Source organism: Aplidium turbinatum, chromosome 4 (genome assembly GCF_918807975.1).
Source record: "Aplidium turbinatum chromosome 4, kaAplTurb1.1, whole genome shotgun sequence".
NCBI classification, from domain to species: Eukaryota; Metazoa; Chordata; class Ascidiacea; order Aplousobranchia; family Polyclinidae; genus Aplidium; species Aplidium turbinatum.
In genome coordinates this window covers 581,555-605,150 of record NC_137475.1, presented here as the reverse complement: position 1 = coordinate 605,150, position 23,596 = coordinate 581,555, and the positions used below count along the sequence as shown (strand labels likewise).

Below are 23,596 nucleotides of genomic sequence, written 5' to 3'. Positions count from 1 at the left end.
TGGAACCACATGGGATCAAAAATGTTGTTTAACTATGTAGATACAAAGCATATCGTACATTTTAAGACATCTACCAAAAAATGGAAAAAATGCCTCCTGGTTTGTCATCAGACTGTGCTAAAATAATTAAAAATACACCCAAAGCTTTGAAGAAGCGATAAACTTTGGCATTATCTGGCACAAATTTGAATTCGTTTTGGTAAGAAATTGCTACAGAAATGAAGTTAAATGCCGAAAACGGAATTTATTTTGTGACACTAAAATTTCCTTCTATGATTTGCCTGTTAGACTGATGATGTTCCACACCTACCGGATGCACCAGGTCTTCCTCCAACCACTCCTCCTGATGACCCACCAGCAGCTCCTCCTGAGGATCCCCTACTTGATGATCCTCCTTGGTTGGGACCAGGTCTTCCTTGGTTCCGTCTTGGTCCACCTCCTGGTCTGACTCCTGGACAATCATCATGCTGCCATCAAGTGGCTACAAAACCAGTCAGCAAAGGAAACTTTGCACTTAAATGTTTAGGTTTATGTCGTCACAATTCGACTTGATAGCTCACTAAGTAGAATTGTTTACTAAGCAGGGGAAATAATTTGACCTCATCTCTCTATCGTGGGATGCTGCAACAAAGACCTGTTAGAACGACATAGCCTAACTGAAGCAATCGCTAATTGCGTCACAATGAAAGAATGCAACTCGCGCTGTGAGGGATCACCTGAGCATTCCCGCACTGAGCACTTCTTTGACTGGCTCTCTCTGTTCTGGTTCCCCCCGCAGATTCCCCGGGTACAGGTGCGTTGCCTGGAATGGTAATCGTGCGTTACAATGAGAACAATTGTTGTCGATCGTCACAAAGGCGGCGAGGCCAACACCAGCGGTCGGTGGCGTCGAACGAAAGCTACAAAATAGCTGGAGATGCCGTGGAAATATATAATTAGGTCTAATGAAGGTTTATTTGCCAAGTACAGTAAATTAAGAAACAAAAATTTTGAAAAATGAAAGTAATTATTATCAACGCACCACCGCAGAAAGTTGCTTCACCAACATCACATCCAAACATTGCAATGTACTCAACCGTAACGACGGAAACCTTTTACCAAAACCTTATAAATCATTATTGTCTCGACATGCAGGCTTCAAGCCTACTTCAACACAGTTGGAAACGTTATTGTAATTTAATTTTGTCTCGAATTTCTAGTGGTCTCCAGTGCTTCGAATTTATGTTTATTGTTGGAAGTTTTTTACGTAATTTAACGTCGAAAGTAACCACACATCATTAGCCAATCTTTAAAACATTGCCTTCAATCGCACTTTTTTTCTGTTGGTCGTCACTGCTTCGAATTTTTATGTTTATTGTTGGAAGTTTTTACGTAATTTAACGTGGAAAGTAACCGCTCACACATAATTGGCCAATTTTTAAAATATTGCGTGTTTTATTTTTTTTTGCCTCCAATGAGTTCAATCGCACTGCAGTATATAACCTGGTGAATTTTTATTTTGTATGTTATTCGCTCTGAGGATGCGCATTGTCATGGTGCGCGAAACGTCAGTGAAGCAATAAACCAGAGGCTCTTAAACTTTTTTTTAACGCGGACCCCTTAAAAAAAAATTGGTTTGCGTGGATCCCCTTTGTGGCCTAGTCCGAGAAACTTTTTTTGATCAGGATGAATTGGACTTAACGCAATAAAATTAAAATGAATTGGTAAGAAATATTTATGTTTTATTAAATTTAAGAAATAGCGAATGCAGATTGTTTTTCAATATCTTCGATTTAATTTCATCGATGTGAAGGATGCTGCTGTTTGTTTTCAACAAGAACATGAAATTATGGCTTCGTCTTTGATAGGGCAACACGCATGTCATCCTTTGCATCCAACCGGTTTCGGCTCTTTGTTTTGATAGTTACCAAGGATGAAATCCTGACTCACATAAATATGTAGTCACAAAAGAGATTATACCAGCCATGGCTCTCTTTACAAAAGGAGGATATGCTTGCATCAACGAACTCCGAAAATCGCTCGTATTGAAGGACATCGCTCGTATACTTTTCGTATTGAAGGACATTCTTGAACTCATCTTTTGCAAGGTCCTCATCACTGATAGATTCCAGTTCAACGAGGAAAGGGTAACGTATCCATGCTGTATTTTTAATATCCTCTGCGACTGAGCAGTAACCTCTGAAAGAGTTTTGCCATGCTTCCAAATGTCTGCACATGTCTTGTGTGCAGAGAAGATGGTAGAGCATTACAAACTGGAAACTGCAGTTCCATGTTGAAGCATCAATTCTTCCGACGTTGAGATATTAGAATAGTTGTTAGTCTCCAATCTCCTTTACCACAGAGATAACTTGTCCTGAAAAGCTTTAAGTTTTTCAGAAGCATCCATAGTTGTAACGGCAGGGCCTTGAATAGAACGATTTACCTCATTCATATGAGTAAAAGCATCCGCCAAGTAAGCTAAACCTTGAATAAACTCTTCACTGTTAAACTGCTTTGAGAGTTCAATATTTTTGTCTCTTAGAAAAAAAGAAAAAGCGCTTCAAAACTTGTCCCCTTAACAGCCAGCGAATTTCTGTATGATAGAGGAGAACTTCATGTTCCGCTCCCATTTCTTCACATACCGGTAACCTCTTGAATATTCGATGGTTCAAAGCACGAGCTCTGATAAAGTTAACGATTTTCACACTACCAGACAAAATTACTTTCAACTTTGTTGGGAGAGTTTTCGATGCTAATGCATGGCGATGTAAAAAGCAATGAGTAACGATGACCTGAGGAAAATCATCAGCGTTGTTTGAACTTAATCTCTTTTCTATTGAAAACTTTATTCCATTTTTGGAATTATACACTAAGATTTCCATTGGGCCTTCATGGACCCCCTAAAACTAGTCCGCGGACCCCTTGGGGGTCCACGGACCCCAGTTTAAGAACCCCTGCAATAAACCATCTTGTTTGTTGTAAATTTTACTTTCAATTTCATCAGATGAACGTAGCAACTAGTGCTAGAAACGATAATTGTCCTGATGAACACCCAAACTTTTCAGTATTCAGTAAAAATCCAAAGTAATTTAGATTCCGAATTCAAACTTCTTCCACGTATCGTTGCTCTAATTATACTTTTGAAGTTGACCAGGAGGTTTTCATAATTTTGTAGTTGTCACAATCAATATGCGTAGTCCCGCGGCAGGCTACCTTTTGTTCTAGAATGTGTGAAGTATTCTACTGCGTAATTCTGTTGCAGTGCTTCGACAAATATATACTAATATGAAATATTTACCCTAGTCTCTGGAAGCTTCTGGTCCAACCAAACCTGCTATAATTAGCCGCGTGATTTGATAATTAATTATTATTAGAGTTGCTATTACAGTTATGTTGAGAGTTGTGTAATATGGGAATTAGAAGTCGTAATGAAATGAATATTGAAGACGATTGTTGAGTTCCAGCCGATATTGAATAGATTGTAAAAGTGAAAGTTATTGCCAATTGTAAAGTAGTAGTGTGTATTTATTTTGAAATCGACGAAGACGTTTGCTGTTCAGAATTTGATTTCTTTATGTGCTAGAAGTGGTGAACCATTCGTCAGTTTAAGAATTTTCATCTATCATCTCACAACTAAAACTATTCAACCATTCAATTGACAGTTTAACGTTTGATATCCCAATAAACTACGTCATCAATCTTTCCAAAGCTTCTTCACGTGTAAGAACCAGAAGGAATAGTGAAAGTAGGTATAACCACATAAATCTAAATATTACAGCGTGGTGATATACATATATATAGTATACCGTACAATGTTATAAATTAACGCAGTAAAGGAGTCGTCCAATTGTTAACGTATAAAATATATTCCACATAATGTTCTCTGACCAACAGTCGAAAGCGAACTAACTCATATCTGCTTCCTTCTAATTCTGAGCAGGTTTAATGTAAGACGGTTTGGTTCAGGACTCAGGAGTTTCAAGAAATGACAAGAAGTCACAATAATTATTTGACGTCATGACACGATGAACTCACCGATACAGAAGTCCGGGTCCACAAGTGGTCGTACATCTACCCCACTTGGACCATTCACCCCAACTGGGACCTGAAACAGGGACATATTGTTAACGGTCTTTTCACACATTTGCATTCACACATATTCATATGAAGTTAAATTGTAGTCGGGAATAGCTGCGGTTGCTGTGTTGAGTGCAACCAACCAACCATAAACCACATTACGAACCTCCACCGCCTCCCACGACACTCCCTCCAGAACTAGAACCGATCGGGGCTGGCTTCTTTTCAGGGACAACTAGAACACAAGATTGTCATCAATGAACCGATAAAGTAATGGCCACTGGTGAAAACACAAGGGTCTCATTGTAAAGTGACACAGGTTTGTTGCTAGATGTGCTTTGTTATTGAGATGGACGACACTTTTTCATCCGCCCTGATGAACTTGATGAAGAGGTCAAGAATAAATAAATCGAGTTCTCAGAGTGACATGCATCGTTCTTTGCTTCTCAGAAAGTTCAACCAGATCAACATCCCAAATACTGAGACGCAAGATGGACCACCTACCGGGGCATCCTTGCTGGTTGCACGAGGAGTGTTGGATCCTCTCTCCATTGCATCCTCCTCCTCCAAAGCAGTGGCGTGTCCTGACAAGAAGGGGACGTTAGAATCTTGGTGGCGATCAAGAGGAAAACAAGAAACATCATAAGGGAGTGCACTGTGCAGTGTGCATCCTTCTATGAAGCACCGCATATTTGTTAGAATCCAACCTATACAAAGCAGACAGTTTCAGTGAAGCCGTAGAGGAGCAGCTGAGCACATGAAGTTCAATCGATCACACCTGAGTGTTGAGCACGAGTAAAACTTTGTATTTTAGGTCTTCGTCACGACGGGGTATTGAACCCGCGTATACGGAGTCAATGGCGAGCAATCTGTTTGCTAAGTGTCTGAGCTTAACATAGATAGCTAGAGTTGATGCAGTCCGTCAAGTGCGATCAATAGATAACTTCAGCAACAAGGAACGGTTGTTGAACACGTGTGGAGTATTAATAGCGGTTAGTCGTACCCGGTTAGCGTATAGCGGTTAGTGAGAGATCTTGTTATGACTTCATCTGACGTCACGTCAGCTCGTTCACGATCTACCGCCCAACAGAGGGTTTCCAGTAGAAAATATAATTTGTAAAAAACAAGGAGCCATGACTGACCTTCTCTTCTCACCGCCACCGCACACTCTGGAACATCGTGTCCACGAACCCCAAGCGCCCCATCTTGGGGCCGCTCGAGTGGTGGTGGCCCGAGTAGTGGTTATCCGCCTAGTGGTGGCCTGAGTAGTGGTTGTCCGCCTAGTGGTGATTCTCGAGGTAGTGGTTGCCAGGGTGATGGGGATTGGAGGTGGGGTTGCGACCGGCCTCGCCCCAGTCCCTGCAACAAAATAAACCTGATTCCTGGCGTCATTCGCAAACTGGAAGCTGAAAAACAAGAAGAAGTTCTTCTCGGTTCAAACGAGAACTGACCTTTGCAGGGCTGTTCATTGCAGGGCTTCGTCTCCTTGTCATTTCCCTTGCATTGAAACCCATCGCAGTATCGTGCTCTGTCGAAGTGAGCAAATAGAACGTTTATTGTGCCATCACAAAAGTCATGGACGTCGACATTCGACAACCAGTTTGCTCGATGAACGGCGATGATCGATCGGAAACAGCAGCAGGCAACTGGCTTGGTGGCTAACCCACATTCATTGGTTCGAATCTTACCAACAGCATGTTGCCGCATCTTCCCAAGACGCTTTATCACATGCTAGGAGGTGCACACGAAGCTTTCATTAGGCTTGTGATCCACTTTATTAAGGACAGTCGCTGGAAGTGAACGGGAATAATCTACGTGGATGACCAAACAAATGGTGTGGTGTGCGATAACGTGCAAAGCGGCCTTCGAAAGGGGAACCTTGTGGCGTTCCACGTTCAAAGTAGGAGTGGGAAGCAGTCATCAAACCGGATCGAAATTTGATGACGTCCAACTTTCACAATACGGGGAACATAGGACGTAAAGCGGTGAACTAACTAACTAACTGATTGATTATAGACAGTTAATCAGCGATTAGATACCAGGAAAATATAGATAAGACATAATTTATTCTCTTTTAGTTGAAACGTTAAAGTTTGCCATGGATGAATCTTAGTTGTTGATAAAAGCGACTCACATAAAACGTTTGTTGGTGACCCTGCTCTCGTTGGCATTGGCGTCACTAAAATCATTCAAGCATGACACTCGATAACCGACGACGCTTCACCATCAAATTGTTGAAAAAGTTTCAAATCACCTCGTCCTCATTCCCCCACCGCAACTTTTACTGCATCGGGCCCACCAGTACCAGTTAGTCCACTTCGACACAACAACGGGGGAGGTCCTGGGGGTACTTGCGACGGTGATGAAGGGGTTTTGACTTGCAACACCTGTGGAGTGCGGATATGACGTTGGTTGGTAACGAGGTACTGCGGATATGACGTTGGTTGGTAAAGAGGTGTTACGGTTCAACATTCGTGGATCAAGTATGAGTCAGTGGTTCAAAGCCTCTACAAGTATTCCAAACTGCCAGATGTAAGCGCAGAAAATTCTCAGTTGGAGAATAAAAATTTCCACAATCCAACAAATGTAAAGAAAAAATAATTACAAATAAGTTTGTTTACACTTTGAAGCCGTCATCAATATAAAAATTCATAAAAAATATTTTTGTTCGATGCATTTCTCGGCTCTTCTGTCATCGCTTCTACCGGGAAATACATATGACAAGGGCGCCACCTATATACAAGTCATTATTCTAGAAGTAGTGGGTATTTTTACACAGCAAGGTGGGCGAGCCCCACGGGCCGTAGGTTGGTGACCTCTGTCTTAAACAACTCCCCTGCAGTGTTCCCTACCTTTTTCCTTGTAGCAGACCCCAGATACACTTGGAATTTTATCTGCAAATGAGAAAAACAAAGTAATTCCAAACCCTAGCAACCGAATGTTCACAAATGACATGGAACGAGCCAGGTTGGAGCAGGCGCGTGAACGTCGTAGAATCAAAAGAAAACCGCGCCTTTTTATTACACAACAGTAGCAGCAAAGATGAAAAGCTTACATGAACAAATAAAGCTGAACAGCGTGAAATGGGCCTTTCCCTCAAAGTTGCAAGTCAGACCGGACCGACAAAATGTTACTGCAAACCAACAACAAAAGTAAAATGTTCGAAAACAATGGAAAAAGAAAACTTTTGAAATTGCAACATGGAACGTTGTATCAGAAAGGAAAATTAGACAACATCATCGAAGAAATGAAGAGAATGAATCTTGAATCAGAATCTTGGGCACATCAGAGATGAGGGGGGATAACAGCGGATGAATAAATAAAGATGGCTGCACAACTATGTATTCCGGAAACAATAAGCACTCAAGAGGAGTAGGAGTTATCATTAATTTTGATTTTGTAAATAATACGATAAGTTTCTGGCAGAGTGTTGATGGTTAAGATAAAAAACGTACACTTCTATGGTTAATACAAGTTTATGCGCCAACTGCAGATTCTACAGATGAGATCACTTGTTTCTACGACGATATGAATGAAGTCTTAAAAGAATGTAAACATAATGAGTTGGAAATAATTATGGGGGACTTTAATGCGAAAGTCGGCAAAATTAATACCGATCAAATAACTTATGTATCGGAAAATTCGGACTCGGTCAACAAAATCAAAGAAAGACAACCTTAGTTGGATGGTGCCAAAAATTAAACTATAACAGTTTAGAATATTTTTGACAAAAAATGATGATTCAAACATTAAATAACGTCAAAGTAACACGTTCTAAGTGAAATTTATTGTTGCGCATCTTTCAAAAACACCAACATTTCAAAATGCAGCGCTAAGTCCTTACACTTGAAATGGAAGCAATGATTTTATTCGTTTCCAAAGTCATTTTGTCGTCACAAAGTGCTTCCTGAGTAAGTTGAAGACAAAAGTAGCGGGAGAATTAGCGGTAGCGCACGCTACTTTTAAGGTAACGGATGCCCAGTGCCCACCTCTGGAGTCAAGTAACAAGAAAAGAAGTAACGGATGCCCACCTCTGGAGACAGTGAAAGAAGAACACAGATAGCACACACAGTGAGATGACAATACAAACATTATAGTCATGTCATCACTCATCAGGATGTAGGCAAATTCGAGTTTGATTTCTTTCTCATGAGTTTCCATTTATCATCGCTAGAAAGGCACAGTCCGTTACGATGCAACAATTGGTCAAAACATAGCATTTATCTCTCCGCTAATTTGTAATTAAACATGGATCTCCAATTCAGCAGTATTTTCATTAAATTTATAAGTCTACTCATATCGCCGCTAAGCGTTCAATCAGAGCAGCTCGAGATCGACATGCTGCTCACCGTTGTAGACAATGGGCTTGTAAACGCTGCAGCTCTTCCAGTCTATTGGGTCACATCTCTTCTCTCCTGCGTTGCACGCGCGCACTCTAAACATCACCAAAACGTCATGCTACGTCATAATGCATGAAGCGACGATCAAAGTCTCATTGGAAAGACAAGTGGCTTTGCTGTGAGTTGCTAGGTAGCACCAGTGTGCGGTGGGGTTCCTTAACCCTCTATTCCTGACATTTCATCAACAAACGGTTCGCGCGTATTTGTAATCTGTAGGTCGCTGCAGCAGATGGAGTGTTTTGAATAATAGACACTTTAAACAAACAACAATTTGCTCCATGAACCAGCTGACTGCAGCATTGTGACCTTTCTGGCACTCAGCCAGAGAGTTGATTCTTGTTTTGAAATTTGTTGATTACAAAAGAAATAAGAGTAATGGTAGGACTTGGAATCGAACCCATGCCATCAAAATGATCATTCCCTAGCCTTAACCCTCTCAGCCAAGCTGGCGACTGCAAAACGTTCAATAAACTACTTTCTAACGTGCATGAGTCGCATGACTGCAATCAGCTGATTTAAACTTTACCTTCTGATTGGTAAATAAACCTCATCTGCTACAACGACCTGCAGACTACAAATACGCAAACGGTTCATTATATTACTTACTTTAGAAGCGTTGAAGTTTTGCAATATCAAGGAGTTAGAATTACGTTTCGAGAGCTATTGGAACATACTTCCTCATATTCACCTGACTTGGCTTCCCCCCCAGCTTCTAGTGCAGGCTGACCACTCTCCCCATTGTGACGTTGGCTTGTTGTCTGCAGGAACATGACGATGTTATGGAAGTGGAGACCATGCGCTTTAGCTCAGTTATAAATCTTCCAACAATTAACCACAACACAGATCTAGTGAAGAAGCAGCTCTTTGTTTCAAGCACACTTGGATTCAAATCCAAACGTTGGCTCCACACACCAAACAGAGTATCTTAATAGCTCAGCTGCATCATGGCAACTCAGCTGCATCCTGGAAACTCAGCGGCATCCTAGAAACTCAGCTGCATCCTAGAAACTTAGCTGCATCCTGGCAACTCAGCTGCAATGCTGCATCCTGACAAATCAGCTGTATCCTAGCAACTCAGCTGCATCCTAGCAACTCAGCTGCATCCTGACAACTCAGCTGCATCCTAGAAACTCAGCTGCATCCTGGAAACTCAGCTGCATCCTAGAAACTCAGCTGCATCCTAGAAACTCAGCTGCATCCTGACAACTCAGCTGCATCCTAGCAACAAACTCACGCGAGCATCGATAGAAGCGACACGATATAAATTCCGTTTTGATGGATTTCTCGCAGGTGTCCCCATTGAGCATATCACATAGACGAGACCTGGGAAAGAAGTTTTCAACAAAGTAAACAACATTTGATTGTGACAAAATAGCTTTTAAATAAACCAACACCAGCTATCCAGGAGCAATGCTTACCTGTTCTGCAGCCCAGTCGCGCAACTCTGGCACGGTCCCCACACCTCCCAGTGGCACCACGTACTGATGCAAGGAGACGAGCATGGTTTCTCATCCGTGTCTTCGTTGCCATAGAGATCCTTGCAGTCCTGCTCAACAAGACTTTCAGTCAGGAAGATAGAGGCGCCAATTCACACTTTTGCACTTACTAGCGGAATTAAATTTTAACTGAACCGATCAACTTGAGGGCGCCATCTACCGTCATTCTGGGACTAACCGACAACTCTCCTCTCATGCAGGTTCGTTTCCTCCTGTTTGTTCCTTGGCCGCACTGCTTGCATCCGATCCATGTGGTCCAAGAGCTCCAGAACACGCCAGAACCTGTGCAGCAGCGTTAATTTTACACAGCAAGTGGTGATAAGTGATAAGCAACTACCTGCGTTTGAACGACTCTGATTCAAATGCCGACTTAGTTGCATGTCAGTCCACTCCGATGCTCGGCATCTGAGTCCATTGCATAAGATCAAGCAACGGGTGGTCACTGGTCAGCTGTGGGCGGAAGCACGTGAGGACGGCTCTCAATTCAGCGGCACCTGGTGGACACTTCAACAATCGGAAACTTTCAACCAATCTCTTGAACCGGGTTTGCGTCAGTGGTTCAAAGCCTCAACATGCAACTGCCAGGATAAACCTTCTAAAAAATCTTTTCAACGATAAAGATCCCCGTAAAGCACAGGTTGAAACAATAGCTAGTTATCATAAAGCTCTCTAGTACCCAACAAGCGACACTGACCTGAACCGCAGTTGTAGAGACGGTTGATATCAAGGAAGTCTAATGACGTCACATCACGACCTGGGTCGTAGATAGCTTCACCTAGGAATAAAATACGCTCGTCAAAGTCAATACAAACTGGGTGTTCAGGAGGCTCATTCGCCTGACGCGCTGAATCAAAACTGTTGTGTTCATGTCTCTAGGCAGGTTTTTTTTAAGGTTTGGTTTGGGTGACCGCTAAGTAGTTTTAAGAGACCGCAAGTGTTTCATTTAAATACCAAAAAATAGCCATATTTGCTTAAACAAATTATTTATTCGGCTACTGGCTGTGCACAATCACAAAACAAATTTTTTAGGTTCTATCTCATGCAACGAAACAATCAAACAAAGTGTGCTTGTTGGCTTTTGCTTGTTATGTTTCCACACGTAAAAACTGATCATTATGCGCCATAAATCAGAAGTAAACATTGACGAGTATCGAAGGTGCACTTCTTTTGTGAATAACTCTTTGATTCAGCTGTTAGCTGTACGTCCACTTATTCTTTTTTCCGGACGTGAACTATTGATCGTAGGCTATATTCGTATTATCGACAAGACATAGCGCGAAACAGCCATTACTTTTCTACTGTAGTTGCAAGTCCAAACTTTGGGAAACCGCTGGAGAAATTTGGGGGACCGTTTCGGTCCCCCAAACCACCTTTAAAAAAACACTGTCTCTAGGCATAATTTCTTGGGTGCTCGCGCCTCGCTTAATATTTTGTTAGCGCTTTCACTTGCGGGAAAGGAGCCTTCTCAAAGCAAAGACGACACACTTTCGTTTCTTCAGTTCAGTGTCATGTTAAATCCCATCCGGATGACTGTAACCTAAATTATACATTCTATTTTGGTGTTTTATGTAAAACTCTAATTTTAATCTTAGTCTGGTAGAAAAAACAGAAATAAAAGCTGAACAAGTTTGTGATGTCTGAAGTCTGCCAGGACAAGTAGGGAGACTTACTGGACAAGCTCCCTGAATGTAACAAGTGTCTTTTGACGACAACCGCGAGGGACGCTCTACTAGGAAGTAATTAGCAAAGCTTCAGCTGCTTGAATGATAAGACCTTCTACGCAAAAAATGATGCTTCTCCGAACTGTCGGCTACCTGGCAGAGCATAGCTGAGGGAAACCAAAGGACATCGGTTCGATACCGCTCCAGAGCACGGGGCTATGTCTCGGCAATGCACTTAATGACATGCCGAGAAAGTATAAGCAGCTAACTCGTCAACTAACTTCCCTGCTTCCAGTCGTCTGTAGTGTTGCATCTTTGATCGCAAAATAAACAGTGATATTATTATTGTGAAATTGGCTTACTAATGATAAGGAATGAAGATTGAAATAAGGATTGTGATGATTATAATGACGATGGTACTGATGATTAAATAATTATTGTAATAATGATTGTAATGATGATTTATCCTCACCAGTATCTATCCGGGTCATCCACACCACGCTCGGATCACTATGCGCTCTCCCTTCATAATGCATTACAGAGTCAAAATCGTAGTCCGTGCCTACGTCAACGGCGTTCTCTTCAATGACGCGGTGATAGATGCCTGTGACGTAAGAGCAGAATCATCGAACTGAAGAAAGAAAACATAAACTTTACCTAAAAATGTAACATCAACAAATATTTGACAGTAAATAATGAGCGTTAATAAATTAAGTGCAATCCAATGACCTTAAATCATCCAAATCGCCACTAACTATATTATATGTGCTTCAATCAAGCAATCACCCAATCCACCTCCCATAGGTTTCTCACCAGCATCGATCCTGTTAAAATCCACGTCAACGAATTCGTTCCGATCGGTTCTGCTCTGCTCGTGTTGGAATCCTAGTCTGTGGATCGTCTCATGGATGACGATTCTCCGGAAGATGCAGGCGTCCTCTATCATGGTTATTGAATTCTCTCCCTCCTTCTTGCGGCCAAGCTCTGAGCTGAGTAGGAAACAATGGGAGACAAAAAATATTACAGCCATACCAACCTACTGACCATTTTGCCCTGACAAGGTCGGCCACCAGCTTCGGATAAATCCTCCTCCTAATAGTTTCGGATACTTGAAGATGGTTTCAGCCACTGATGCAAATCCAGTTGTGGAGGATGACAGTTCAAAGTTGTTGGTGATGTTTGTTAAATTTACTGACTGACTGCTGAATGAGATGTCCTTAACTTATCGGGTAGACTTGACCTACCGAGCCTGCTGAAAGTTATTACGAACCAGCAGATGCATTCAACATTGAATCCATACGGCGGAGGTTCTCAAACTGTGCGTCGCGACGCCCTGGTGCAGTGGTTCCCAAACTTTTTCAGCTTGTGGCACCACTAGAAAAATTATAAAATGCTCGCGGCACACTTACAAAAGAAAATTTGCTTTAAAAAAAAATTATTTTCACCTGTTAATGCGATGGATGTGCTTGTTTATATGACTGAAACGAGGTTGCATTGTTGACAAATATACCCGCATTTCATCGTCAATTCCAAGCAGTCTCTCTCGTTTACAGCTTTTAATTTCAGTCAAAACAGAAAAGCCATGTTCACATAGCCACGAAGATGCAAATAGCAATATAATTTTGATTGCTTTTGCACCGATCATAGAATAGGATTTGGAAGCAGACAGCCAAAACTCATCCAAGTTTTTGTGGAAACAGCGTTTGAAAAAACGGGTTGTTTTGTAAATCAATAAGCTGTTCTTCTTCTGCAGAAAGATTGCTTGATTCATTGCTTCCAAATGGATTAACTACCCATCTAAAGTTGTTAATAGCAAATTCTGGGAAGTGATGTTGCAGTGCAAGCTGAAGTCCAGACAATGTGTTCATGATTTGCGGAATGATTTCTTGTTTATGAGTTGATTCATTAAGAGCGGGAAACGAATCAAAGACTTTCTTCGATCTTTTATTTTTCCCCTGCATTGAAAGACAACCATCAGTATTCAGTACAAACGCTCACGCAGTTACTCCATTTCAACTCAGAAAGCAAAACATCTTTATCTACCAATTTGAATATATGTCTTCTCCTTTGGTTGTACCCTTCAATCCTTTGCAAAACAAACATTCATTTACCAATGTTTCAGTATTAATGAAGAGAATAAAAGCAAGCAGATGAGATTTCCCAGTTCTGTCAGTAGATTCGTTAATTTGTAAAGACCATAATAGGCCTACAGACAGCTCGTTGTCTGTAGAAACAACGTGTAGCCGAACTTTATCCTTTAAATCTGAGGATAGCTCTTCTATCCTTCGTGAAATTATGTTATTTGACAACGGAACTCTAACTTTTTCGGGTGAAGCACTACCAAACATTTCTTCAACAACAACGGCTAATGCTGGTCCAATTACTTTTTTTGCATCCGTGTGTGCTTTTTGATGTTTCGCCAACAAGTGAGCCACTTTGTAACTTGAAATCAATCCTTTTTCCGGCACCTTGAGGTAGCTATTCATGATCTTTGCCTGCTTGTTTGTTTGGGACTTCAGGTTCGCAAAATATCCTTTTGGTTTATCCTTCCATGTTGGATGCTTTTTCTCCGAATGTCTGCTAAGCTTACTGGGAACAAGCGACTCATTAGATAAGGCTTCATTGCAGATAACGCAGAAAGGTTGTTGGTTATCTTTGGGTCCTGAAGCAATAAACCCGTACTGAACGTATTCTTTAGCAGCCCAATTATGACATGGCAATTACCCTATTCTATCGGCAATGCCATAATTGGTTTCATCGTCACATGTGCTTATTTATTATCTATTGAAGCAGTTAGAGCGCTTTTAAGTCGCATTTGCTTGTCTGCATGGCTTATTTTAAATATCTATACAGTTTTTTTCCAAAATTCCAAAAAGATTTGCGGCACACTTGAGAATCTGAGGCGGCACACTAGTGTGCCGCGGCACACAGTTTGGGAATCACTGCCCCTGGTGCGTCGCGACATGATTCGGTTTAGCTTCATTCGGTCCAGACTCATTCGCGGTAAAGAAATGCTTATGAAGACTGGTTACACAAACAAATAAAAATTAACGAAATTCCTTTCGCTGGGTCCGTTTGTTTGAACACTTTGAGAACTTAACGGTATTGATAGCACAACCCTGATACGTAATTCATTAAGTCAGATCTTTTTCATTTTTGACCATCGCAGTTTCTATAGCAACCAACAATGATTGTCATACCAGCATATCGTGACATACATCATCAGCCGCAGAAATCACTCAACCGTTGAAAACAGTTTCTGGGCAAAAATCTTTAGCTTTTGATGACAACTTTTCTTCAGCCAGAAATGACAGAATAACAATCCACCAGTAACTTGTCCTTTGTAAGAGGGAAACTAGTGTTGGCTGGTAGTAATGTATCGGAGGCAACGTTTTGGTCAAAGGCAGGATGTTCCGGTCTCTGGCAATATCTACTTCATATAATCAATGTTCCAATTGTGTGGTTGCATACCACTCTCACCAAGAGCTCTAAAAAGTGCTTCATGGCAATGTATTGTATAAGGTCCTTTGAAAGAGTTCATTTAGGAATAAACTTTTGGGTAAATTTCAAATTTGGCAATGTTTTCTATCCACTCGATGTACAATTGTTTTTAAGATATTGAAGATTTTTGATTGATCCCATTGTCAGTGTTACAATTACATTTAAGACCAATCTGACTATCAATATGTGTATTTTTGCATTACTAAGGGAACAGATACAAAAAGTAAATTTATCCAAGATCATGAACTTGACCACAGCCATACACACAGTTGGCATACACACCTCCGGGCCGGAACCGGAGATTGTTCCATCACTATCGGCCAGTTCATGGCGGTTGTTCCATCACTATTTGTCTTGTTAAACCATAGACATACGAAGCCAAGCAACGCAATCAAATTTAACATATTTAAGTTCATTACAATATTTACAGAAAAAAAATTATTGAACCCAATATCGAACGTTGTCGTCATCACATGATGACCTCTTTAGGAATAATATGCAGAAAGTTTGTTTACATCTAAATCTTCAACAATAAACACGAGAATCTCAAAGGTCACTGGGTTGGTTCCAGCAGAGATCGTCTCAGCTGCAAATACTATTCCTGCATTCACCCAACCAGGTTGCAGGTGGAGCTCACCTGCATGCATTCCCGGAACCTCTCACGAAGAGCCTGGTGTTATAGTCGATGAAGTTGTTCGGCTTTTCGGTGGTTCGTTGAACGAAATCGAGGCAGGTTCCTCCGCTCAGTTGTTTTAAACTCTTTTTGATCACAGAATGAGCATTCTGCGCTGAAAGGTCAGTGTCATTATCAGGGCTGTGGAGTCGGACTCGTGGCATCAGAAGAATATTGACAAGTCCGGCGTCGGCCAGTTATAAACGGAGGAGTCAGAGTCGTTTGTTTTTCGCCCAACTCCACAGCTTTGGTGATCATGCACCGAGAGAATGGATCAGAGTCGCGTTATGGAAGCAATCAGGTTGCATAACGTATTCGAGTCGGTTGAGTGGCGAGAACGTCAACGCGTCGTTAGAAAGGACGTCGGTTCGACACGCGGCTGTACTGCTACAATAATGCGAAATGGCCCGTTTCGGTGAGTCCGATCCCTATTCAGTGATTTTTTCAATTTTTTTTCTAAATTACCGGGTACCGTAGTCTAATTATCATTGCCGTTTTAGGGTTAGGGGTTAAAGGTTAGGAACTCACCGAATCGGACTCACCGAATAGTAGCAGACCTACAATAATGAGAGCAGCTAATTCGATGACTGCATGTCTCCTTGCTGCTTCCTAATGCCTATTGTGTCGCGTGTGTGATCGCAGTGCACTGTATGTCATCGTAATGGACGTAGAATAATCAAGGCCATTACTATTGCAAGTAACTAATCTACGCTTTACGCTGGTTCGGCACCGACCAAACTTGACATATCGTGACAAGACACCACATGATCAGTTTGCAGATGGACATGGCTTCTTTCCAATCCAACTAATTCAAATGTTATGGAAGTTATCTCAGTGTACGGCAATGGCCATGAAATACATAACTAAGCCAAGAATATGACAGACTCACAGTAGCCTTTGTCAGAGATAACATAGGCCACCTTGTACCGCCCATCGCCTGTTGGTTGAGTATTCCACAAGTCAAATGCTGACGAGATAGAGGCGCTGGTGAAGACAGTAAAACCTTCATCCTCATCACGAAGAATCCCATAAGTCTGCAATGAAGCGGTGTCAAGCATCTCATACCATCACCAAACATGGCCGTGATCAGGGCCGGATTAAGAGTACTGTAGGCCTAAGGCTGTTTACTAGAGAAGGGCTTAATTTTGCAAACCAAGCTACAAAAAGTAATAAAAATACATATTATACATGAAAAATTGAAATTATTTACTGCAAAATAACATAAACATAAGAGAAAAATGGCTTATGATGGCGCATGATTGGTTTTGGAAACAAACACAATTTTTATTGTCAAATTTGAAGCAGATGGAAAAGATTTTGGAAAGAAAGAAATGGATAGTAGGTGCCTATGGTAATACTTTACCTAATGACACTCTAAACCAGAGGTATTTAGCCTTTTTTCTACCGCGACCCCCCTCAGAGCAATCAATGTAGAATCGCACCCCCCCCCTTCATAAAGGTATTCAACAAAAGCATATTTAATGCAAAAGTTAACCAAATTTGATTCATGCCGACATCCAGTTATGTTTAGTTTTGCTGTTCCAATGTAAACTTTTGAAACCAAAAACATCTTTTTGCGATGTTATCACGGCTTTTATTACATTTCCTCCGATTGTTATTTCCAGTTTCTATCAAGCTTAGCTGGATAGTAGGAGAAAAAGGGGAGGATAATCTACGTTTTCGCACTTTCACCGGTTGAATTTATTGCAATCTTTTAGGGATTTATTTAAATCGATTTCAGTGAGACGATTGGTGACATCGATTGAGACATATTTTAACTATTAAGTTTGTCAATGCGTGCACCTGAATTCAGTGATGGGTATTATCGGCGATAATTTACCGGCAATAACTATCGGCGATAAATTTTTATCGCCTATCGTTATCGCTCAATTATTTTTTCAGTTATCGTTTATCGTTATTGCCAAAGGCAATATTTGATTAATTATCGGCGATAATCGCCGAAAAATTTTATTTCGGATCAACACATGTGGAAAGAACATGAAAAGTAATATTTTTACTAGCCACCTAGTTAATGAAACTAAAATTGAAACCAGTTCTTCTACAGTGCCTGAAGTGTGTGTGCACAGGTCGTTGTCAGGGGAGGAGGCACGCCCCCTCTGCAGCGACGGCCCTGACAACAAAATAATTTTTAGAGTTGCAAATTGCAATGCAATGAAATGCATGCAAACATTCTCTTGTTGTTTTGCTGCAATCGGCAATCGCGAGTGAATTTTACAATTAAAATGTAAGCGCACAGGCGACTTTGCTGTAAACAGCCCTTTAAGCAGAAAGCAAAATACAAAGTTTGGAATTTTTTATTGTATTTTTATTTGATTTAATTATTTTGCCTACTGCTCGTAAGCGGCAGTGTAACTCAATTGATAAAAGCATCCAACTGGTATCTGAAGGTATAATTATAAGCACCACGGTTACCTCAGTGGTTTGATTCTGGATCAAGAGGTTGAAGGTTCGATACCCACTGCCGCTGTTGCGAATCTATTATGCATAACCTACAAAATGTTTTGTCCCTTTACAGTATATTATGTTCGATTTTTCGTCATGTTGATGAAAACAGTTCGTGCTTCATGGGACGGGGCAGCGCTAATCAAGAAAAAAAAAATTTATCGTTATCGGACATTATCGGCGATAATTTTATCGTTTATCGCTTACCTGAAAAATGAGTCATCGCGCCTAACACTGCACCTGATGCTGAAAGAACTTTGAAACAAAATAGCCGACACTAAGTTAATTTTTTTTCAATGCTATTGAAAACGATACTGAGAAATCTATATTTTGCATAGGATTCTACATAATTTTGCTTTTTTACCATAGCGTTGTTACGGTTTAACGTTAGTCTGCACAAAGCAACGTACAACGTCTGAAAGCTTAAACGATATAACCAGAGCCACTATAACAACCTCAAGTAGAGGAATGGGCGATTGCGAAAAAAAAAACAGTTTTTAACCTTTTCTGGCAACAAAGAATTGAAAACAATACACTGGAATTTCAAGCGCCTCGCAAACCTCCAAAAACGGCTTGCGACCCCCAGGTTGAAAAACCCTGCTCTAAACTCAATTTCGGTAAAAGTGGCGCCTACGTGGTTTTGAAAATTGGCTCTTCATATGTATTGACTCAACTCAGTCATTCGTTTTTAAGCAAAAACTGTACTGTACTAGTACTAGATTTGTATCACTATCAGCTTTACAAAAATTGAGGGCCGAATTTTTCCAGGGCCTAAGGCTATAGCCTTATTAGCCTAATGGTTAACCCGCCCTGGCCGTGATACATGGCCATGTTCAGCAGATGATTATTTCTGGAAAACTTCCCAATATCGCAAATTCTGTTATTTTGTGTGTTGTCGTTTCCATTAACTGGTGGGCTACAGGCGATGGTAGAATTTTACAATGAAACATCAGAATAGTTGAACAAATAACACGCTAACGTTGCTTGGAGTTGCTCATAGCAGACTCTCCCTGGCGACTAACAGACACTTCAGTACTCACTCTCATGTGCTCTGGGAGGTCTTCCTCCTCCAATCTGAGGTCTCCTTGGTAATCGATCCTGCTGGCTGCGCAGGTGCATGCGTTAGGACAACCGTCACTGCCGGTGGAGTGGCCGAACGGGCACGGTGTATCGCACCTCGTCACATCAAACGGACATTGGGAATCTAAAGAATTCAAAATGAAATAAGTTGAAATTCTTTCTGCAATTAACCTTTAATTCCTATTAAACTAAAAACTAAGAACACATTTGATTCAATTGTTGTAGCACCATTTTTGAGATAAAAAATCAACTTCATTATTTAATTGTGAAGAAATAACCAAAAACACTACTGTATAAATAAAACAGAAATCAACAAAAGATCAAACAATGAATGGAAGGATATGATCAAAGTGACTTACAGAGACAAAGAGCCGCCTGCTGACGGTCGAGAGGCAGAGCTTTCTGAAGCTCCACACAGTCTGTGGTTTGCTGCTGATTGGCTGCAATGTAACAAGCAAACACAAAATCAACTCAGAAAGCTTCACTGTAACAGAAAAATACTTGTTCATATATTGGATAAAAAGCAATAAAAAATAGGTAGGTTATTTTAATCACTTGTTCTTCGGGTAATAATGTACTCAGTTGCGCCTCTATACGGCTGCATTGACAATGTCTGCTTTGTAAAGCGCTGTGGAGCAACGCATTCTGCGATCGATACAGCGCTATATAAAAACTAACATTACTATTATTATTAAAACATGACATCCATAGATAAACACACAACAGTTCATAGAAATAGAGAAAATTTGCCAATACACAGCATCCAGATACGGGTTCACCAACAACCAGCAACATACCAAGCAAAGCCACAGCAACTGAAACAATAGCAACAACTGCAACAACGAAGACTACAATCTTTATGAATGTTGGTGCCTTTCCTTGGAATGTAGCAGCAGGCTTTTTGGCACCTGCAATAAAAGAATAAAAACTTCATAACAATTGAAAAGCATATTAGCAAAATACCGTACCTCAGAAGTTGCCTGCGAACATCTACTGTAGTGTTTATTGAAAACTAAGATTGTCTATTACTGCAAGATTGGAAACTGCCTAGATTTTAAAACCATAAAGCTATGCCTTCAATGGCAGTATGAAAATAAAATCACTGGTCGAAGAGCCTAAAAAATGTAATGCTTGTAGTTTGAAAACTCATTTTTAAAGTGAGCAAGTAATCCACAGAAGTAAAGTATACGTATGCTGCTTCACATTGTTAGTGCATACATTTTGAGAATAGCAACTGCATTGCTATGTTCCTGCAATCGGCATGGGTTTTGCTTTATTATAGTTAAATAGTAATAGTATTTTGAATTTGCTTTAATTAACACAGCTAGCAATAATCTTAATGTAGCCCTTAATCTATTATATATATTAATCTTGATTTATTATAGCCTATAGCCCTAGTGTGTTTGTCATAACTTGACCATCTGGATGAATATTTTAAGGCACACTAACCACTGGGATTTGCAATCATATAGTTATTGATAGATAATTAGCCTCTTACTTTTGTCAATTTTTTTTTCTTGTTTAGAAACTACTCCAGCAGATGGGAATACACTAAACCCTTCCATGTCATGGAACTAAACAATGAGGCGTCCACTACAACTGTTTAATCATTTCACATAAAAAAATGTTTTAAGCAATCAAAATAAGAAAATTAAAACAAAAGTAAATGGTCTTTGAGGCCTCTAAGCTCCCGGCGACCATGGCCGCTGAAAAATCGTTAAATAACCTGCAAAACTACTGCGCTGGTAGGCCATGTTCAGGATACAAAGAGATTTTTGTCAATTAGCCTAGCTTTATTTGTGAAATCTACTTTTGTTACAACTTGGACAAAATAACTAGATTTTCAATCACAACCATGCCAACCAGTGCCGTAAATATAGCCACTTTGTATTTGTTATGAGTTTATTTTCGAAGCAGCAAAGAAGAAACACCAAAAGCATGATTAGGAAAACTTTACTTTCTCTGAAGCAAGTAGACAACAAAAAGGAAATAATCAAGTTAATTTTAACTTTACGTTTAAATGAAAATAAGTTCAGTTTATTTATTTTTTCTGCTGGCGAATAAACAATAATAACAAGAGAATTAAAAACACACACAAGTATCCTAGCTTAACTGGGCTATTTATTTTCAAGTGAAAGTAAGGCCGAGACAAAAATTGTTGCCAGAAGGTCAGAAAGAAGGTTGTGGCTACATTTCCAACAGAAGTGTTGCCAGATAAGGAATTATGCGTTAACTTGAGAAAAGTTTAAAGCTGTTGTAGACAAAACTTGTGATTTAGGAAATATTGGAAAGAGAGCAAAACTGTAATCACTTCTCTAACTTCAATCCCAACCTTGGCAACACCTGCCATGACACAGTACTTTTTGATCACATCTATTGCAACCATTGTGTAAAAATAGTCACTTTGCTGAAAAGAAAGTCAGTTTTTTTAAAACTTTGAATGAGACATCATAGCTATAAACTTTTACTATGACAAAAACATGGCCTTGAACTACCAATCTTTAAACGAGATCAGTTTGAAAAGAATCTGGCAGGTCAAGGATTTTCAATCAGGCTAGCCCAAGCTAGACCACGTCCACACAGGGTTGCCAGATCCAAAATAGCTTTGCCTGCCAAATGTTTCATAAAAACCGCCAAAAAAATGCCAAATTTTTCGGGGTTTTAAAATAAACTGCCAAAAAAAATGCCAAACTGTTAGTGTTAATAGTTACTTGTCCTGTTAATCAGAAAGGTCATACACCATACTATTTGGTGCTACATATAGCTCTGTCTGATGGTATATTGTCTTAATTTAACTTGATAGACCACTTAGTATGAATAATGACACATAAACTGCATGTATCAAGCTAAATTAAAACAAACTTTCAAAGGTTGTACGCAGCCACATAGTTGGAGCTATCAAGCATCAACCAAGCGCAATCAGAGGAAGGTGATAAAGACCAATTGGCCTTGTAGTGCATGTTTTTACAAGTGGATGTGGAGCTTTCTGGCATCCGATAGGTTTTCACATGCATTCATAATATCAAACAGCTGTCTGAAACTTTTGCATCGCAAATATTCTGTTTGAATAAGCTTAACTGAAGGTGATCTACAGTGGCGTAGCTAGGGGGGGGGGGGGGGGGCGGACCGCCCCGGGCGGCACTTGCAGACTACAATTTTAGATTTTGATTATAATCTAATAAAAAAACGCATTTCATTTTAACATGCTTTTTCACATGCCATAGGCTATATAATAGACTGCATGTACGGTACTTGTGAGGAACTTCTGGTACCAATTCAGCAGCTCAAGTCAACGAAATTCCTGGTTGGCTGCACAGTGACCGTGTGCTCTTCGAGACAGTAGCCTCCCGTATAGGTTTATAGCCTACCTGTATGTCAACGTGTTCAGCCCAGCCAGCTATTCATACACAGTACAGCATACCGGTAGGCCAAATACGTTCCGGTTCAAATTTCTACAAGACCTCTGGCCTAAGCTATGATTTCAACTCAAACGGTGCGACTGCGCATCATTAACCATACCCTGTTAACACTTGCTATTGGCAAGCCGCAAGAAAATAAATGTCAAAACCGCATGCCTCCAGCTACCCAGTCCAACTTTGGTTGGTGACTGGTGTGACTTGCCAGTGCAGTGCTTCCACTTCTGATAATTGATAAATCCTTTTCAATTTCCTTTTTTGTCCTGAAAAATCCCTTTTTTTCTCAGTCGGAAATCCTTCAAAATTTCCTTCATAGGCGAGGTTATTTTTGACGTTATTTAAGTTAAAAAAGGTGCCAATACAACTTTAAAGTTAGGCCTATTGTAATCTCAGTTAAAGTTATTTTAATCTTGATTTTTTTCAATAGCACCGTTATGTCGAAGCAACGTTGTTTTATTTACAAAAGCAGCACATATTTTACAATAACATGGTTTCTATCCTTTGTTTGCTGTCCAGCCAAAAAAACTGCTTGTCAGTTAATCGGTTCTGGGACATTTACCACCTGGAGTCCTGGACATCATTTACCAATTACCACTCTCAGTCTCATCTTTCCCACCCGGACTCCTAACCTATCCCTAACACCGAAAATGTGGTGGGAAATGCCCAGTAATGAATTATCCATCCATTAACCAATTTATTTTTGTGTTTAGTTTGATTTTTCTTGATGCGCTAACTTGTTCAACTCAATAAGCTACGGTAGGCTATCTCTTTTTTCTCCCTGTCAGTAACGTCTTCACAATCATCTGAGAGTGATGAAAAACTTCAGGATAATTTATGATACTGACTCAGT

The 23,596-nt window shown here is 40.4% G+C and overlaps 1 protein-coding gene across 1 annotated transcript in view; it reads right to left on the bottom strand.

Moving 5' to 3' along the window:
• The window catches only part of LOC145768292 (uncharacterized), a 28,903-nt gene extending 7,976 nt beyond the window's left edge, over positions 1-20,927 (bottom strand). The window contains exons 1-23 of the mRNA XM_082579768.1: positions 20,829-20,927; positions 20,128-20,238; positions 19,690-19,770; positions 19,291-19,454; positions 16,677-16,821; positions 15,752-15,902; positions 12,427-12,602; positions 12,086-12,217; positions 10,647-10,727; positions 10,131-10,234; positions 9,875-10,002; positions 9,691-9,779; positions 9,145-9,214; positions 8,406-8,491; positions 6,909-6,950; positions 6,311-6,443; positions 5,508-5,584; positions 5,199-5,415; positions 4,561-4,640; positions 4,223-4,291; positions 4,015-4,084; positions 717-802; positions 311-451 (exon numbers count right to left, since the gene is read on the bottom strand). Coding sequence (XP_082435894.1) covers positions 311-451; positions 717-802; positions 4,015-4,084; positions 4,223-4,291; positions 4,561-4,640; positions 5,199-5,415; positions 5,508-5,584; positions 6,311-6,443; positions 6,909-6,950; positions 8,406-8,491; positions 9,145-9,214; positions 9,691-9,779; positions 9,875-10,002; positions 10,131-10,234; positions 10,647-10,727; positions 12,086-12,217; positions 12,427-12,602; positions 15,752-15,902; positions 16,677-16,821; positions 19,291-19,454; positions 19,690-19,770; positions 20,128-20,238; positions 20,829-20,895 — 2,500 coding nt within the window. The 5' untranslated portion in view covers positions 20,896-20,927. The remainder of the gene's footprint in view (positions 1-310; positions 452-716; positions 803-4,014; positions 4,085-4,222; positions 4,292-4,560; positions 4,641-5,198; positions 5,416-5,507; positions 5,585-6,310; positions 6,444-6,908; positions 6,951-8,405; positions 8,492-9,144; positions 9,215-9,690; positions 9,780-9,874; positions 10,003-10,130; positions 10,235-10,646; positions 10,728-12,085; positions 12,218-12,426; positions 12,603-15,751; positions 15,903-16,676; positions 16,822-19,290; positions 19,455-19,689; positions 19,771-20,127; positions 20,239-20,828) is intronic.
• Between the last annotated feature and the right edge of the window lie 2,669 nt (positions 20,928-23,596).